The sequence below is a fragment of the Ostreococcus tauri genome (assembly GCF_000214015.3).
Source record: "Ostreococcus tauri WGS project CAID00000000 data, contig chromosome 16, whole genome shotgun sequence".
Classification (NCBI taxonomy): Eukaryota; Viridiplantae; Chlorophyta; class Mamiellophyceae; order Mamiellales; family Bathycoccaceae; genus Ostreococcus; species Ostreococcus tauri.
The window spans coordinates 24,956-41,448 of NC_014441.2; the positions used below are offsets into that span (position 1 = coordinate 24,956).

The following is a 16,493-nucleotide window of genomic DNA, read 5'->3' on the forward strand; positions in this document are numbered from 1 at the left end:
GATCGCCTAGGTGTGAGCTCGCTCGAGTGACGCGACGAGTCACTCGAGCCGAAGAGCGAAAAAACTCGCGAACCGTACTCGTCGACGCGCGACGACGTATCATCATCTCGAAACGACGGCATGAGAGCAGATGGCCGCGTCGATCCTCACCTAGAACTTTCGAGCGAGGCGTCGTCGCATCGATATCCCGTTGTGAAAATTCGCGCTGCTTCGTTGGACTCCGTGCAGGCAAGAGCCATCAACCATCAAGCCACCGCGGATATCGTCAAGGATCTACTCAGGTACGACGAGGTGCCTCAGCTCACGAATTTATCTCATGTTGCGCTACCTCCGGGAGTCGTCATCGATCGTCACGTTCACCCGAGCAAGTACGAGGTGTTCTTCGTGCAGAGTGGACGAGGCGCGTTCAAGGTGTGGCGCCATGGTGCGCGCAACATAGACGAACCTCGGGAAGAGATTGAGCTCAAGTCCGGCGTGAGCGTTCACGTCGGGCCTGAAGAGCCTCACGAAATCGTATCGAGTGAAGGAAGCGAGCCTTTGGTCATGTTGTATTTTGGCGTGGTCGCCCCGGAAGTGACCGCCACCAAAGACTACTGAAAGACTACAAGCGTTGTCTTCGTCACATTATCTACATAGCCTTTCGTCTCTTAGTGACAATAATGCAATCTGTCTATTGTTGTTTCCATTACATATCTCTCAGACCTTTCGAGTGGAGCGAGAACGATCGCCGAACGTCTTCGATGGGAAAGGAGCTCGCCAACTTGTCCCCGCCAAGATGCACCTTGAGCACAAGCATGCCTTCAATGACTCGATTTTCAACCAGTCTCCAAACCTGCAAAGTAAGCGGTGAAACGATCAGATCTTTCTTCAACGTTTTAGAACAAGCTTCGATGTTCTTGTCGGCAACTCGAGCGTTCGGAACGGCGATTTTGTACAGCCTTGTCAACAGCTGTCGCTCAACACCGCCAAGCTGGGGTGAGTTCGAGTCCAAGCCCAGTTCGTGAATCTCGGTAAAGATCTTACCGAAGTGCTTCTCGCACACCTCCACGACGTAGCTCAAGCTTGCTGACTGCATAAAATCTACCAAGCGCCTTCCGGGCCCTTGGAGAGACTCGTCCATAACCTCACCTTGTCCAAAGCACTGCGCCAGGGAGAAATATCCCTGGAGCCTGACTCGGTCATTCCTGTTCGTAGGTATATCAGATCTAGACGAGTAGTGGGAATATTGCGGGCGACCTACCTTTTCGGTGCGGCGTTTGCGACTCGATCGATGTGCGCAAACGCGACGTTACACATGGATTCAAGTGGCGCATACGTAGACTTTTCCTGAGATGGGAGCATCGAGGCGAGGCTGACACGTGCGAAAATAGTGCTTCTCAAAGGATCCAGTTCTGGCATGCAGAATTCGTATTCCCCTGCGGAACTTCGCGCGATTGATTGCTTCGCGTGTGCATCGCTCATCTGATCTTTGAAGTTCCGAGAAACAACCGATGAAAGCTCTTCCACACCAATCTGGAATTAATTAAAATTAACTTCGAAATAAAATAATTGAAGACCACATATGCGCGTACCTCCGCTCGGAGCAAGGCATCTTTCAGCGCCAGCTGGGCTGAACCACTCAATGCCTGTGCGGCATTGCGCAAGACTGCTAGGAAAACCACGGAAAGCGCGTTGTCTGCTGCAATTTGTTGCTCAATTAAATCTAACAAATATTCATCAAATCCAACAATTATTTCACGACTGTGGAGATCTCGCTCGTTCGCCGATATTTTGAACATTTCGACTGAGTAACGTCCTTCTTCGTTGATGAGTTGCGAGGCGGACGAAATCGCATCGTTCAACGCGTGAAATGCGACCTGTGAGAAAAATAATTAATTTGAATACTGGTTCAACCAAAAAATTAAGTGTGACGTACACTCACGCGGTTGGATCCGAGCCCTTCCGCTGTAATAGAGCTCAGTGTCGTAACTAAATCATGCCACATGACTTCGCGGCAGCTGGAGCAATATTTGCGGGCAAATGCGTTCGCACATGGCGGATTTAATTTTGCCAATAATTGAAATAATTTCTTGAGTTCTTCTAATTTGCTGGTTTACACGATGTCAGCGTTTGATTTTTTTACGAAAATCATATGGACGTTCGACTCACCTGTGAATTGCTTCCCACGCGTACTCGTCGCTTTTTGCTCCGCTTTGGATCACCCAGCGCACCCATCCCTGCAGAAGAAAATAATTTTTCAATAATAAGTCGACCAAGTTGTGCAACACGTACCTCCGTTATTGCCTCAAAACGATGCAGCACTCGCGCAAGTGCGCGCTCAAATACTTCTCGTGCGCGATTTGCCGCCTCTCGAACGACTCGCATCTCCAAAACGTGTGTAGGCAAATCAGGGGCCCTGAGCGACGCAAGGTGAGAAGAGCTCTCTCACACGCCTCACTTTGTAGGCAACTTACCTCAACCTCGATCTGAAACCCTCTAATCCTTCAAGCGCGTCACAAAACTTCAAAACACTCTTATCGTCCTCGAAAGGGTGCTCTAGAAGCACATTTTCGACGTTCACCGGAATTTCCAACTTTTGAAGAAGTTCCTCCAAGGCGTCAGCGAGCGAGCGCTTGTTAGCGGCGGACACCTGAAGTTGCTTATCTTGCCCTTTTATCGTCGCCAGATTCGTGCGCATGTTCAACAAGTTTGTTTCGAACACCGCGGACCATGCATTGATGTCTACCATCGAATGTTCGACCTCCGAGACACATTCGGACAGCAAAGCCAGCGCACTGCCAGAAGACTCCAGCGCCGTCGCGAGCAGGTGGTCGGTATCTTCAAGCTCGCGTCGGAGGATTCGATCCATGCTCGCAATGCCCTTCGTGGAGAGATTCTGAGTCCTTTCAAACAGCTCACCGATGTCGCGTTCCTCTTGCTCCGTCAGCACCCGAATCGACGACGACGACGACGGGACCTGGTTCTCGGTCGTTGCCAAGGGTCGCAGCATCTTCGCGGTGTCGTCCGCTCGTCGCTGCGACCGATGACAGGCGGCTACACTCAACGCCGAGCGAGCGATGCTCGCGAACGATCCTGCGTCGAACTCGTCGAAGACGCGTCGCGCTCTCTCTCGCTCGCTCACTCGAACGAAACTACCGTAGTTGGTTCCGTTTTCGAAGTTCGAATTGCAGACTGCAAACAGACCGACGAACGACAGACTACACTTTTCGACGCCCGTCTCGATGCCCGTCGAGCGCTCGGCCAGACCGACGGCCTTCGCGGACGATCCGGCGGCGATCGACGGTGCCCCGTGGTCGAGCGATCCGGACACCGATCACGCGCGCGTGCGCGCCGCGTGCTCGAGCGAGCGCCACGAGCGACGCGCGCTCGAGCTCGCTCGACAGACGTGCGTCAAGTCAGCGCTGGAGGACCTGAGAACGGTGGCGACCGAGCTGGACGCCGACGCGTGGATGTATCGACCGAGTCGTCCGCCCGGATGACGTCCCGCGAGAGATGGTCGACGACGGTTCGTCTCGACGAGCGAGAACGCAACGAGCGATTCGAGTTTCGAGCTCGGACTGGAGCTCGTGGTAGTCGTTAGTTTTGTTATTAGTGTTTCATAGTCTTTCATATGTGCATTCCATTTTTCTCGGTTTGCGAATCGTCGAAGACCCACTCTTGCTCCGAGGGGAACGATTCGCGTCGCGGCATGAAACGACGCGGCGTCAGACGACGTCGCGGCGCACGAGAGTCATGAGCGGCGTGCTCACGCCTCACAACCAAAAGATTAAATCTAAGGCGCGGAACAAGACCCCGCTGAGCAAGTCACCGCACCCCGTCGGTTTGTTGAGCCCGAACGATGACCAACTGGAACGGCAGAAATCACTCCTCTCGCGCGAGGCCGAGGAGGCGATGCGACGAGACTTCGCGAAGGAATTGGACGAAAACGCCGAGTCAGCTCCGGTGAAAAAGCCGAGCAAGTTGGAGGAACTCACTGACGCCGCATCGGCGGGGCCGAGGCCGGTGAAGAAGCTCTCTGCGGAGGCGGTCCTGAGCCTGTACACGAACTGCATCAAGCTAGCTTCGGAGAACAAAATCAACTCCAAGAATACATGGAGCCTGGCACTGATCGATCACATCAGTGACATCGTCAAGAACGAGAAGGATGAGGATAACCAGACGAATTTTCAAAAAGCAAGCTGTACCCTTGAAGCTGGTGTGAAGATTTACGCTTCTCGAGTCGATTCGTTCCACAACGAGACATTCAAGATGCTTGGTGGCATGAACAAAGTCTCATCGAACGGTGAGGAAGAAGAAGACGCGCGTCAAGGCCTCGGCGATGGCGCTGAAGGAAGTCAGTTACCTGAAGATGGTGAAGGCATGAAAACGAAAAAGCGTCGAGCCGCCGTGAATACCTTGGAGCAACCAGAAGCGCACTCAATGAAGCAGCTCGATGAAACGCTCGTCGTAGATCCGCTTTTCCAGAAGACAAGTGCCATGTTCGATGAAGGTGGGGCTTCTGGTCTTTTGTTGACCAACTTATCGGTGCACAAGGGGTGCAACATTTGCTTCGACTCGGAGGAGGTGCCAGATTACACCAAGGGTGATGAAGTGCTGACTGCGGGAACGCTTGACCTCTCCTCGCTGCGCTCTTCCATTGAAGTTGCTACTTCAGCGATGGAATCGATCTCTCGCATCACTCCTTCTATCGATGCGATTCAGACCATGCTCACAGAAGTCACAGGTGTGGCTCCTACCAAGGCGTCCGAAAAGACTACTGAAGGTGAGTCTGGCTCATTCTTTGCGAACTCAACGCTCGAAGGGGTCAACTTTGCCGAATACGATGACGAAGAAGACGACGCGGAGGAGAGTCCCGAAGACTGGGCTGTCGGCGGAGATGGGTTTGGTGATGAAAACTGGACTGAAGACGGCGATAGAGATAGAGCTGTCGATGACACAGTTTTATCCACTCAAGAGGGCGGTTTAGAGTGGATTGTTTCGTCTGGCTTGGGTGGCAAGATGGGTTGGGCCGGTCCGTCACACTGGCAATTCAGAGCTCCGCCTCGTCCCAAGCAATCCCCGCACGGCGATGAAGAGGGTGAAAGCAGGGGCCAAAAGAAGCGAGGGAAAGGTGAGCTCACTTACGACTTTGAAAATCCGACCGAGTTGGATGAACGAAGATTTGAACTTGCTGTGGACGAGGACGATTTACTACTTGCCTCGGCTCCAAGTGCGTCAGATACGCTTCTTCCACCAGATCTCGGCTACGAAGCATCCAATCTGATCAAGTTGTTCTTAAAATCGCAAAACGTTGCTGGACTGGTACATTACGACTTATCGATGAATCAGGACATGGGTGAGTTTGCGTCGCCGCCGGTCGACGATCCGGCTGAGGGTGAGTTTGATGAGGGTGAAGAACTGGTTGGCGAGGCGGGAGGATGGTACGAAGCCGGCGAGTTCGATGAAGATGGCGACTTAATAGATGCCCCGAGGCGTGTCGAAAAGATTGAGGTCAACTACGCTCGAACTGCCAAGCAAGTGAACGTCCGTGCGCTGAAGCAAACGCTCTGGTCAAATCTCGAGGAGTCCACATCGCATGAGGAAGTTCATTCATTCAACGAAATACTCCGAGAATTCCCTATAGATAACCCAGCTGGACACGTTGAGGATATTAGTGTACATATGGCGTTCATCTGCGCTCTTCACCTCGCCAATGAGCACGGCTTGGTGATTAACAGCGTTCCTACAATGGACGATATGTGTATTTCCAACGTTCCATGCGAGGTAAAATAAATAGATTTCATGTAAGAATAAGTGGGGGTTATCGCTTGCGAATACTTGCTTGCGCGCGTTCATTAAAAAAATGTTGATGAGCCGCTATTTACTGTGATTCTAACTCCTCACTATGCGTTTGCCGTCTTCACAGCCTCGGCTTCTTCCTTCCACTCTCCACTGGAGTGGTTCATGAGCGCCCGGACGATGTCTTGCTTAGCGCAGCCCGCTTCGTTGAATTTCGCAACGGCAGCCACAGAATCATCGCGCCAGTTCTTATCTCCACGAGTATGCTTCACTTGCGATTGTTCGTACAGGACGTTGCCCCAAAGAATCAATATTTGCGCCTTCACGCCGTTCGAGTCTTCACACTTCTCAGTCAACACGACATCTCTCTCTTCCGGCGAAAGCATCCCCATCGCGTCTTGGTACTTAATGATCGCAAGAGCAAACATTTCGTCGGTGATTCTCTCGGCTTTGCTCTTTTCGCCACCTTCAACTTGTCGAGACAAGTGATGGTACAGCTTACCTCGTTCAAACGCTTGTTGTCCCCATGTGATGGGGGCCTCGAAATACGTCGGTTTGATCTCAAGAGCCGCCGCAAATCGTTCGCAGGCGGCTTCATAATCGGCATCGAGGGCAGCCATGTGCTTCTTAGCGGCCGCCGCGAGCGCTTCGTCGCTCGAACTTGCCCCATCATCCTCACTGGGTCCGCACGAATCTATAATCCTGCGAGCGTTGCACGCATAAGTGTTCCCCCAGTTGAAGATAGCGGTTGCCGCCGCCTCCTGGAACTTTTCTGTGGCCGCAACGAGAAGTCCTTGAGCTTCCGGCATACCGACGGTTTGCTCCAACACCTCACAGCACTTGTCGAGTCCGACAGTGCGCAACTCAAGCTGCGATCCATCCTTCGGCGCAGCGTCGCCAAGAGACCTACGGAAGAGCGCCGCGAAGCTGAGCAACCACTCGTCGATTTCGATCACATCTTCGTTGATCTCATCGTTTTCTTGCAACTCTTGCGGTTGAACGTTCTCGGGCGTCTCAACGAACTCGACATCAGACGCAAAAGCAGTGACATGGATTACCGGGATAGCTGATTCAGGCTTCTCATTCTTCTCTTTAGCCTCTCTTTCTGCGACCGCTGCAAAGTTTGTCAGGGCGGTTCGTAGGTCCATACGAGATGTGATAGTTACGAAATCCCCGTCAAAGTCCCTGTACTTGACAGCGACGTACTTCTCGATGCCAAACTCGCTCTTGATGGCGTTCACCAGATCAGAATATCGAAGCTGGACAGGAAGCTTGATGCTCTTCACCTCGCCTTCGCACGTGACGTCGAAGGTGAACATAGTCGACTGTTGCTGTTGTCTGAGGAGCTCGGCACGCATGGCGGCGATTTGTTCCTTTGTGAACTTCTGCGCAGGTTGTCGGCCGATACCGGAGCCACCCAAACCCGCTGGTCGAGCCTCACGCTTCGGCTTTTCAGCTAGACTCTTGAGCTTATCAAGGCGACCTCTCACGGTTTCGTCGGATGGATCGCTTGCCAACGCACGTTCTACGTCGGCCTTAGCCTCGGCATACTTTTCCAGTTTCTCGTATGCAGTTGCACGACGCAGCAACGCCGGCTTGAAATCGGACTGGGCGTCGAGCGCATTATCGCACTCTTGAACCGCCAGCAAAGGTTGCTGCAGCTTCAAGTATACCGCAGCCTTATTTGTAGCGATCGAAACAAACTCAGAGCTCCCTCTGAGCGCGAGCTCTTGCGCCTTTTGGTACTTTGACAGTGCCCCACCTTGGTCACCTTTGGCGAAGAGCACGTCAGCCTCCAATTTCAGTTGCTGAGACTTCTTTGTGAACGCCGCGATCTCGCCCGAGGGCATGCCGGCGTTCTTTTTCTTCGTAACAGTCACCATGTACGCGTTTTACTGCTTTTTGAGTTGATCCAACGCCTTCTTAGCGTTGTCGAGTTCGACAATGACTCGCTCGAGTTCCTCGCTTGAGAGTTCGAGGGAAACTGCTCGTCTATTGGACGAGGGATGCTCGAGGTGTAGTTGAAGCCTCACTAGGGACTCGTCGATGTCAGCGAATTTGTCGCTAGAGAGCACTCGATGAAGCTGCGAGAGCGAGAGCGACGCCGTCAGTCTTCCTAGCTCCTCACAAAAAGGTGACGATGTTAGCGACTAGTCGTCACCCACAACCCCTGCCCGTGGATGACGCGCGAGAGTTTCTCGACCGACGAGCGCTCGAGAGGACGTGGCAATATTTCAATCCTCTGCTCTACCGTCGAAGAGCGCGTCGAACGCTCTCGAGGCGTTCGAACAACGCGCTTCGAGCGTCGAGCGACCCTACGTCCGAGAGGGTTCTCGGCGCCAAATCACTCGAGCACGACGTCGGAGAGATGGACGCCGACGACGAACGAGCGCGGCGAGCGATGGAGAACTATTCTTACCTTCCAATCGATGTCTGCGAGAGTGCACGACGCGTCTGTGTTGGACGTGTCGACGTTGTCTGGCATAAACCGGCGTGGTGTGGTGACCCTTTCGACACGGCACTTGCGCCGCGCAACGGGTGATGTCTAAGCCCTGGCTAAGCCCTAGCGCGCGCGCATCAAGTTGAACGCGCATCTTTAAACGAGAGACACTCGATGCTAAGAAATTGATGTACAAACCTAAGACGTGGTGTTCCATCGGCGAATGATACCGGGAAGATGTGCAGCGCCGAGAATCGCCACGATGGTCACCGGGGTGCTCTCTCGCACACGCAGAATGAGTGGCGGCGCCCTCTCGGAATATTCATAACGGCACGAGTCCTCAAGACTGAAGCAGGGTCGATCGATCCGCTCACCTTGAGATACGGCCCACAAGCAGTCAAAAATTACATCGTCACGTTCGTCAATCAGAACCTCGCGCATGTGTGTCGGCATATCCACGTCGCCAGTCCGCATCAACTCCAACCGCTCAGTTTCAATTGCTGCTGTCACTTCCTCTTTTGTCTTGAAGCTGAACGTGATCAAAGAGCGAATTGATTCGAGCACATAGCGGAAAATTGACCGTTTTGTCCCTGCTACGTTGCGTTTGACTTTTGTGTCCAGCGATAACATGATCTTGGACAGCTTCGAGTCAGCCAAATAAACTCGAGACACTTGCGAATCGAACGCCGTCGACAAGCCAGTGATGATTTCTTCCCCATCCTTGGCGTCTACTTTGTTCGAAATCGTAGACTCCGCCAACTTCAACATTGCATTAATCATTTTTACACTCACTGAAGAAGACTCAACTGCCTCCGTTGCAGCTGATCGAGCAGAGAACGAGACCGAAAGAATATTCTCAATGTCGATGAAGACGCGCTCTGCAAAATCCTCTGGTGTCAAGCTGGCCTTGTCAGCGAATTTCACCGATATGACATCTACGTCGCTCAAATCGAGTGTCACAGCGTATTGATCTGGTATTTCTTCTCGAACTGCGATCAAAATCGCACTACACAAAGCTCCAAACTGCCACACACCCATTTCACCGTCTCCACTCACACTTTCACTCATTTCTACGAGTTCACCTGCTCGACGTATCACGCGAGCCTCGGTTTTAGTCATATCAGTGTTCAGAATTTCGATTATAGCGTCAGACCAAACGAACCGAATATCCGACGTTAGTTCGCCGTCCGCGGGGACGACGTCAAAGATTATTTCAGATGTGAGCGTTTCCACTGTCGCTCGCCCGCCCTCCCAGACCACACTTGTGCCTAGTTTACCAACCGCACTCACGTGAACAGAATCGAACAAACCGGTGCGCATCAGCGTTTCAGCATCCTTCAACAGATCCGAAGCGTTTACTCTCGTCCCGATTCTCGTTTTCAATCGTGACAGAAGCGTCGAAATTTCAACTCCACCCGGTAAAGTCCCAGTCGGCAATCCATGGATGTATACCACTTCGGGGACGAGCACGCCATCCGTTCCCCCACTCAACCGCTTTATCACCCCATTTATCCGTTCATCGCACACTTCTAACAGTAACACGTCCGGTTTCATATTTCGTATGACTTCTTCTGCGTCCTTGCCCGACCGCCCGCCGGCGTGCGACGTTGGTAACAGAATTACCCTCACGCCCGGTGATTCCCCGGTTTGTGCGCGCTCTAAAACCACCGTCGGCGCCGACGATGTTGATGTCTGTCCTAAATTCGCCTCGCATCTCCCGACATCCGCTCGCGGACGTCCCACGAGCGTGCTTAACGCCTGCCCGCTCGGACAACGGGGTCGACAACCCGAACGCTTCGAGTCGCACGAAACCGCCGATATCGCCGCTCTGTCGCGATTGAGGGCGAACGAACGCATGAGTGACACGTGTTCTTCCGCTGGCTAAGATCTATGTGCTATATTTCACAAGAAGAGCGCGTTACTGAGGCTACCGTGTGGGCAGGTACTTTCTCAGACCCAAGCGACGCACGGCGATAAGCTTCTTCGACAAAGACAGGACGCTGTGGCGGAGGATACTCCTCGAAAAACGGGTGATTAAGTGCTTCGGAGCACGTGAAACGCTTTGATGGATCGTACGTCAGCATGCGATTGAGTAACTCGAAACCGTTGTCGCTCAGACCGGTCGAGTCACGAGGGAACTTTTGACGAAGTTTGTTGTACGGCTGCTCCGTAAATGTCACCTTCTGCACACTCGGCAGAGAGCTAAACTCTGGCCATATCTTGTCGTTAGGAGTGCCCAGGAGCTTGAATATCTTCTGAAGCTGGTCAATCTCTGCTCGCCCGTTGAAGAGTGGCGCGCCGCTGAGAAGTTCCCCAAATATGCATCCGAGACTCCAGACGTCGATAGCAGGGCCGTACGTCGTAGCGCCGAGCAATAGCTCAGGCGGGCGATACCAAAGAGTTACAACGAGTTGGGTGTACCTCCCCACTCCACCAAATTGTCGAGCAAGTCCAAAGTCGCAAATCTTCAGGTCGCCAGAGTTTGTTACGAGAATGTTTGACAGTTTTAAATCCCGATGCATGATCCAATTTTCATGCAAGTAAGACATACCACTCAGTAGCTGAAGCATGAACGCTTTGACTTCCGGTACGGTAAACCTTGGTACCGACGACTCGGCCATCTGGTCCATGAGACCTTTTAAATCGTTTTCAACATATTCCATCACCATAAATACAAAATTTAGCTTGGAACCGACGACGACTTCGTTCACGTTCACGATGCTCGGATGATCTAGCGACAGCAAAATATTCACTTCTCGCAGAGCCGTTAAGGGAAAACCGTCATCAGCCTCGTCCATTATCACTCGCTTCAGTGCTGCAACTTCACCGGTGCGTTTGTCGCGAGCTTTGAAAACGATCCCGTGCGTACCCTCGTCAATCTTATTCAATCTCTCGAACTCATCGACGCTTCGACATCTCTGCAACATATCTAACGCTTTCTTTTTCAGTGGTAGCATACTCATCGACATGGAGCGCGTAACCTGTAGTTCAGCGTCAACCAAATTGAGAGACTGCACAGGTTGTTTTGCTTCCTGGGCACGCAATCTCGAGATTTCTGGATCAGGTCGCGCCGGACCGGTCGGTGCATCTTCCAGTTCGCTATCGTTTACACTGGATTCCACCGGTGGCGGTCGCGCCGGACCAGCGATCGGCTCCTCCTTGTCACAGGACTCCAGCTCAGCCAAAGCAGCCGTTAGTCCCTCGGGTGGACGCGCCGGCCCCGCCTCCGGAGACGCATCCGTGTGGCCATCCTCGGAGCTCGGAGAAGGAGCAAAGAATTGCTTCGGATCCACCCCTTGTGAGCGTTGTTTTCCACTTTCCACGACGTCTTGCATGTCTCGCTGCGCCGCGGCGAACAAGTTCGCTTCAGCAAGCATCTTCTCCGTGTATCCCTGACCCCCTGTGGACGGTCCCCCCGCGTTCATCACCTCCTCTCGTCGACCGCACGCGTGGTTATCGTCTTCTTCCTCGCTCTCGTCGTCCGATGAGCCCCATCGGGATTTCTTCGCCACTGCTTTCGGCTTCACTGCCGCCGTCCCAGGCCGAGCGTTCTCTCCCGCCTCGTCGTTGAGGTCCGGCCGCTCCACCCGTCTTTCCCCCGCCATTGCCTCCGCCTCTCGACGTTTTCGCTCCAGCGCCGCGCGTGCGGCGGCCCGTATGCTCGACATCGCGTCCTTAGGACGAGGAGTGACGAACGTGGAGGCTCCTGAGGCTATTCGTCAGAGCGCGAGCGATGGGGCGCTCGTGAGCGACTTCGCGTGCCGCCGACGCTGGCGATGGAGAGCGATGAGACTTGGAGCCTCGATTTGAGCGATCTCCCGGTGTCCAGACGAGGTTCGTCGCGGCGACGCCCGCGGCGCGCGCGCGCGGAGCTCACGAATTGCTCTTTGTGACTGAAACGACGAACAGTGACTGACAACGATCGGTGACAACGACGAACAGCGAACGAGATCGCGTGTGCGGTGGAGAAGAATGCCGTGACGGTGATTATAGGGGAGACGGGGAGCGGGAAGACGACGCAGATACCGCAAATACTGTTGAAAGCGGGTGTCATCGCCGAAGACAAGGCTGTGTGCGTGACGCAGCCGAGACGAGTGGCCGCTGTGAGCGTCGCCAAACGCGTGGCGGAGGAGATGCGCGTAAGGGTTGGAGAAGAGGTTGGCTACGGCGTGCGTTTTGAAGATAGGACGTCCACGGCAACGAGGATCAAGTATGTTACCGATGGCACTCTGTTGCGCGAGCTTCTCGAGGATCCGCAACTGTCTAAGTACTCAATTGTCGTCCTTGATGAAGCGCACGAGCGTTCGTTGAACACAGACATCTTATTTGGAGTATTAAAAAAACTCGTGACCACTCGTGCAGAGAAGTTCAGGCTGGTGATCACGAGCGCTACTCTCGATGGTGAAAAGTTTTCACGTTACTTTGGTTCTCCGGTATTTACTATACCTGGACGGACATATCCGGTGCAAATCGCGCATAGTACCCACGCGCCGCGTTCATACTTTGAGAGTGCGATCGAGACGGTGATGGATATTCACTTGAACGCCGGTCCGGGTGATGTGCTGTGCTTCTTGACAGGGCGAGATGAAATTGAGAAGTGCTGTCGCCGTATCGAAGATGCAGTGCGAACAACGAGGCAGTGTATGGACATGCAAGTTTTACCTTTGTACGCGTCGCTTACTCCGGATATGCAGTCGAGAGTGTTTCAACCGCACGACGCGAACGTTCGACGAGTCATTGTGGCGACAAACATTGCTGAAACGTCGTTGACTGTACCTGGAATTGTTTTTGTGATCGATCCAGGCGTTGTGAAACAGATCGAGTATGACGCAGCAACCGGTATGGAATCTTTGCAAGTCGTTCAAATTAGCAAAGTACAGGCCCAGCAGCGAGCTGGGCGTGCCGGGCGTACTCAGGCTGGGAGATGCTACCGACTCTACACGAAGGACGCGCTCGAGCACGACATGCCCAAAGTGACTCGTCCAGAGATACAGCGAACGTGTCTTGTCGCGACCATTCTGTATTTGAAAACATTGGACCTGAAAGATTTGGATGTCATGACGTTCGACTTTTTGGACGCTCCCGACCCGGACCTCATCGCGGATGCGCTCAGGCAGCTGTACCTCCTTGGCGGTATCGACGACGATGGAAATCCAACCCGTGTCGGGCGCGAGATGAGCACGCTACCGCTAGAACCAAGTTTGGCGCGTGCCATGGTTGAAGCTCGGCATTTCGGTTGCGTTCTCGAGACCGCGACGGTCGCGGCGATGTTAAGCGTGGGTCAGCACTACGACGAGGCGACAAGTCTACTCGAACTCGTATCGCATGATGACTTTCTGATGGGTGATCACATCGTGCTTCTTCGTGTATTTCAAGCATGGGAGCGAGACGGGTATCGACGAAGCTTTCTGAAAAGATTCTCGTTATCTGAGAGAGGTATGGAGTTTGCCCGTGACATACGTAAGCAGCTTCTCGGACTTGTCGAGGTGACACGAACTTCACACGATCAAGGTTTGAGAATGTTGCGGCGATCACTTTGCGTGGGATTCGCGACAAAAATAGCGCATAGACTGCCTCATCATAACGGGTATCGGACACTAGGGGAGCATTCGACGCTGTGCCAAGTGTATCCCACCATGGCCCGTCAGCTTGCCGATGATGATGGCTTGCTTCCAGAGTGGATCCTCTTCCACGAGTTCGTTCTGACGTCTCGTCCCTACTTGAGATATGTGTGCAAGATCGAGTCTGAATGGATTTCGAAGCAGCGAGAGATGTTGTCTAAGAAGATCGACATTCACCGACTCAGCAGAGGCGCACTCAACCCATCTCTGTCAAGTCAGCTCAACACGAAACCGACAGCGACAGAGGTAGACGTCGGCTTGAAAGCGCCTGGGGCGCGCAAAACCACGGAAGAGGACATTTCTGCGGCGCGCGAGCGCTATCTCGCACGTAAGAGGAAAGCATTAGATTGAAATGATTGAAATGAATCTCTGGGTAAAAAGTAACGCCTACTTTCCGTGTGAACGTCGAGGTCCCACAACCGCGCGCGCGAGAGCGTTCGGCCTCATGGAACCGCATGCAGCCGCGTACAATCCATCGTTGGATGCTGTCAGCGATGGTGCTGTGCAGGCGCGCGCGTGGAAGGAGTACAAGGAGAACGGGACGGCGGGCGGACAGAAGGAGAAAGAAACGCTCGACGAGGAAGACGTGGTGGAGGAAAAGAAGAAGGATTACGGCAAGCATTATCCCTGCGTTTGGACGAAGGATCCGCACGGAGGGGGGTATAGAATTGATAAAGGCCCGGGGGCGCGCTCGGGATACGACGCTCTGGAACAGAAGAGTGATGGGACGATGATAGCGCGCGCGCCTGGATATGAAAAGCCGCAGACTGGTCCAACGACAAACTTCGTAGGCAACCACATGACGCAAGGGGCCATCGATTTGGTGCAATACGAGCTTACGAAGCTCGATCCTGGTCGCGAGATCCAACGGACGCGTTTGGATCGAGCCAGGGGCATCGTCCGCAAACTACCTGAACTAACGGCAGTGTCACGAGAAGATCCATCGCCGTGTGATGTGCGTGCCAGTATCGAAAAGTTCAGCTGGTGGGACACGGGAGAACGGATTCAGCTCAGAATACGACATTGTGATTTACAGAGCGCGATTCTGGACGAAATCTCGGTAGAGTACGCCGATCGTCGGGTATCGATCGAAATCCAGAAGGTCACATCGAATGTGTTGTCGAAGCACGCTTACATCTTAGTGCTCGAACACCTCTTCAGGGCCATCATCCCTGAGCTATGCACGCGCCTTGTCGATGACGAGGGTTTGTTGATAAACCTGACCAAAGCGGACCACTCAATTCGATGGTTGAACCTACGTGCGCCGCCAGTCATGTCGCTTCCACCAAAGGTGAGCTCAGGACTCGTGCTGCAGCAACAGACGTTGGACATGCGAGCTCTTCGAGCGAAACTGATCGGAGACAGAGAAGGAAAGCTAGCCCCTAAACTGGAATGGCTCACAACGAATGTAGCTGAGATGTACGATGTCCCCTTCGATCAGTTTGAGTCTATCTCTACTGCAGACACGATTGAATGCGTTCGAACGCAAATCGACTGCGGTGATTACGTTGAAGCGCTGTCTTTCATCACACGTGGTCTGCGCGACTCGACCATTTCAGCGTCAGAAAAAGTCGTTTTGTTGGAATTTCGTGCACAGGCGAACGTTCAGCTCGGTTCTCTCAAGGATGCAGTGTCTGATTACTCAGAAATTCTTGAAGTCCAGCCTTCTGCAGTGATGTTTTTCAAAAAGGCGTCAGTTCGAGAGCAGCTTGAAGACTATCATGGAGCTTTGATTGATTACGAAAACGCGCAAGCTTTGAACGGGAAGGACGTCAAAGTTCTTGAGGCGATTCGTAGAGTCCGTGAATGTTCGACGGCGAAGACGCGCATGGAAGAGGAAGAGCAAAGGTACAGCAGCGTCGGCGATGGATTTCAAAGTGTTCCCAGACCGTGCTTACCGCAGTTTGAGAATCGTGGTAAAGCGGGCGCGTGCTTCTAGCAACTCCTCGATGATGTTTCTTTTGTTGTACAGAAATTCTACTTCCTAAGCTACTCTATCTCTTCCCTCGAGCCTTGATCGACAGATTGATAACCGCCTTGTCCTTCAGGTTGTAGTACGCTAAACTCGCGGTGTCCTTAAGGAAACCCAAATCCGGAGTGCTGAGTTTTTGCTTGTTCTGCGCCAAGTCTCCCGCGAGCGGCTTGATCAATCTCTTGAGATCAACTATCTTTTCAGCTAGAGAGCCGACCTTGATCTCGAGCGTTTGTCCGGTCAACTTGCCGTCGCCGTCCACTTGTGGGCACACAACCTTGATGGTTGCCGCACCTGGGTTCGCCTCCAAAAAGTCAGATTCATCGTCCAACTCGACTTCACCAATCTTCAGTTTCTTTGCCTCGGGTTCAACCTCTTCTTCTGGCTCAGCTGCGGCTCGTTTGCCATCTTTCTGCTCGGGTTGCTCGGGTACAGGCGGCGGTGGTGGCACAACCTTCGGCGGTGGCGGGGGTGCTCGGGTCGGAACAGGCGCAGCAGCCATCAGCGGAGGCGTGATGGACGACTTCGGCGCGCTTGCGGGCGCAACAACTGGTCGTCTTTTCATCAACTCTGCATTGATGGCGTTTGATACTTCGGAATCGGAGGAACCGAAGATGTCGGGTCGGTTTTGCGCCAAGTTAAGGACGTTTGCTGCAACATCTTCATGAGACGCCTGTGTGCT

At 53.3% G+C, this 16,493-nt stretch overlaps 9 protein-coding genes across 9 annotated transcripts; 4 read left to right on the forward strand and 5 right to left on the reverse strand.

Annotated features, from left to right (window-relative positions):
- Window positions 1–120: 120 nt before the first annotated feature.
- OT_ostta16g00190 (RmlC-like jelly roll fold) lies at window positions 121–597 on the forward strand (the record flags this gene model as incomplete). Its single annotated transcript, XM_003083419.1, has 1 exon — window positions 121–597. One exon carries the CDS (start codon window positions 121–123, stop codon window positions 595–597), a length of 477 nt encoding a protein of 158 aa, XP_003083467.1.
- An 88-nt stretch (window positions 598–685) lies between these two features.
- On the reverse strand, window positions 686–2,989 carry OT_ostta16g00200 (Exocyst complex, component 1/SEC3; the record flags this gene model as incomplete). The annotated part of the gene is made up of 7 exons (XM_022985017.1): window positions 686–1,184; window positions 1,241–1,512; window positions 1,572–1,856; window positions 1,916–2,087; window positions 2,149–2,216; window positions 2,272–2,395; window positions 2,454–2,989. The coding sequence occupies 7 exons, from the start codon at window positions 2,987–2,989 to the stop codon at window positions 686–688; spliced, it is 1,956 nt and encodes a 651-aa protein (XP_022840281.1).
- Window positions 2,990–3,732: 743 nt separating this feature from the next.
- Window positions 3,733–5,772, forward strand: OT_ostta16g00210 (Condensin complex subunit 2/barren; the record flags this gene model as incomplete). Its single annotated transcript, XM_003074277.2, has 1 exon — window positions 3,733–5,772. The coding sequence occupies one exon, from the start codon at window positions 3,733–3,735 to the stop codon at window positions 5,770–5,772; it is 2,040 nt and encodes a 679-aa protein (XP_003074324.2).
- A 110-nt stretch (window positions 5,773–5,882) lies between these two features.
- On the reverse strand, window positions 5,883–7,661 carry OT_ostta16g00220 (Tetratricopeptide repeat; the record flags this gene model as incomplete). The annotated part of the gene is made up of 1 exon (XM_003074278.2): window positions 5,883–7,661. One exon carries the CDS (start codon window positions 7,659–7,661, stop codon window positions 5,883–5,885), a length of 1,779 nt encoding a protein of 592 aa, XP_003074325.2.
- Window positions 7,662–8,416: 755 nt separating this feature from the next.
- Window positions 8,417–10,075, reverse strand: OT_ostta16g00230 (unnamed product; the record flags this gene model as incomplete). The annotated part of the gene is made up of 1 exon (XM_003074279.2): window positions 8,417–10,075. The coding sequence occupies one exon, from the start codon at window positions 10,073–10,075 to the stop codon at window positions 8,417–8,419; it is 1,659 nt and encodes a 552-aa protein (XP_003074326.2).
- Window positions 10,076–10,113: 38 nt separating this feature from the next.
- OT_ostta16g00240 (Serine/threonine-protein kinase, active site) lies at window positions 10,114–11,886 on the reverse strand (the record flags this gene model as incomplete). Its single annotated transcript, XM_003074280.2, has 1 exon — window positions 10,114–11,886. One exon carries the CDS (start codon window positions 11,884–11,886, stop codon window positions 10,114–10,116), a length of 1,773 nt encoding a protein of 590 aa, XP_003074327.1.
- A 108-nt stretch (window positions 11,887–11,994) lies between these two features.
- Window positions 11,995–14,190, forward strand: OT_ostta16g00250 (Helicase, C-terminal; the record flags this gene model as incomplete). The annotated part of the gene is made up of 2 exons (XM_022985045.1): window positions 11,995–12,052; window positions 12,161–14,190. The coding sequence occupies 2 exons, from the start codon at window positions 11,995–11,997 to the stop codon at window positions 14,188–14,190; spliced, it is 2,088 nt and encodes a 695-aa protein (XP_022840282.1).
- Window positions 14,191–14,284: 94 nt separating this feature from the next.
- Window positions 14,285–15,778, forward strand: OT_ostta16g00260 (HSP20-like chaperone; the record flags this gene model as incomplete). Its single annotated transcript, XM_003074282.2, has 1 exon — window positions 14,285–15,778. One exon carries the CDS (start codon window positions 14,285–14,287, stop codon window positions 15,776–15,778), a length of 1,494 nt encoding a protein of 497 aa, XP_003074329.2.
- Window positions 15,779–15,833: 55 nt separating this feature from the next.
- OT_ostta16g00270 (unnamed product) lies at window positions 15,834–16,493 on the reverse strand (the record flags this gene model as incomplete). Its single annotated transcript, XM_022985058.1, has 1 exon — window positions 15,834–16,493. A coding segment is annotated over one exon (660 nt), but the record flags the coding sequence as incomplete, so codon positions are not given.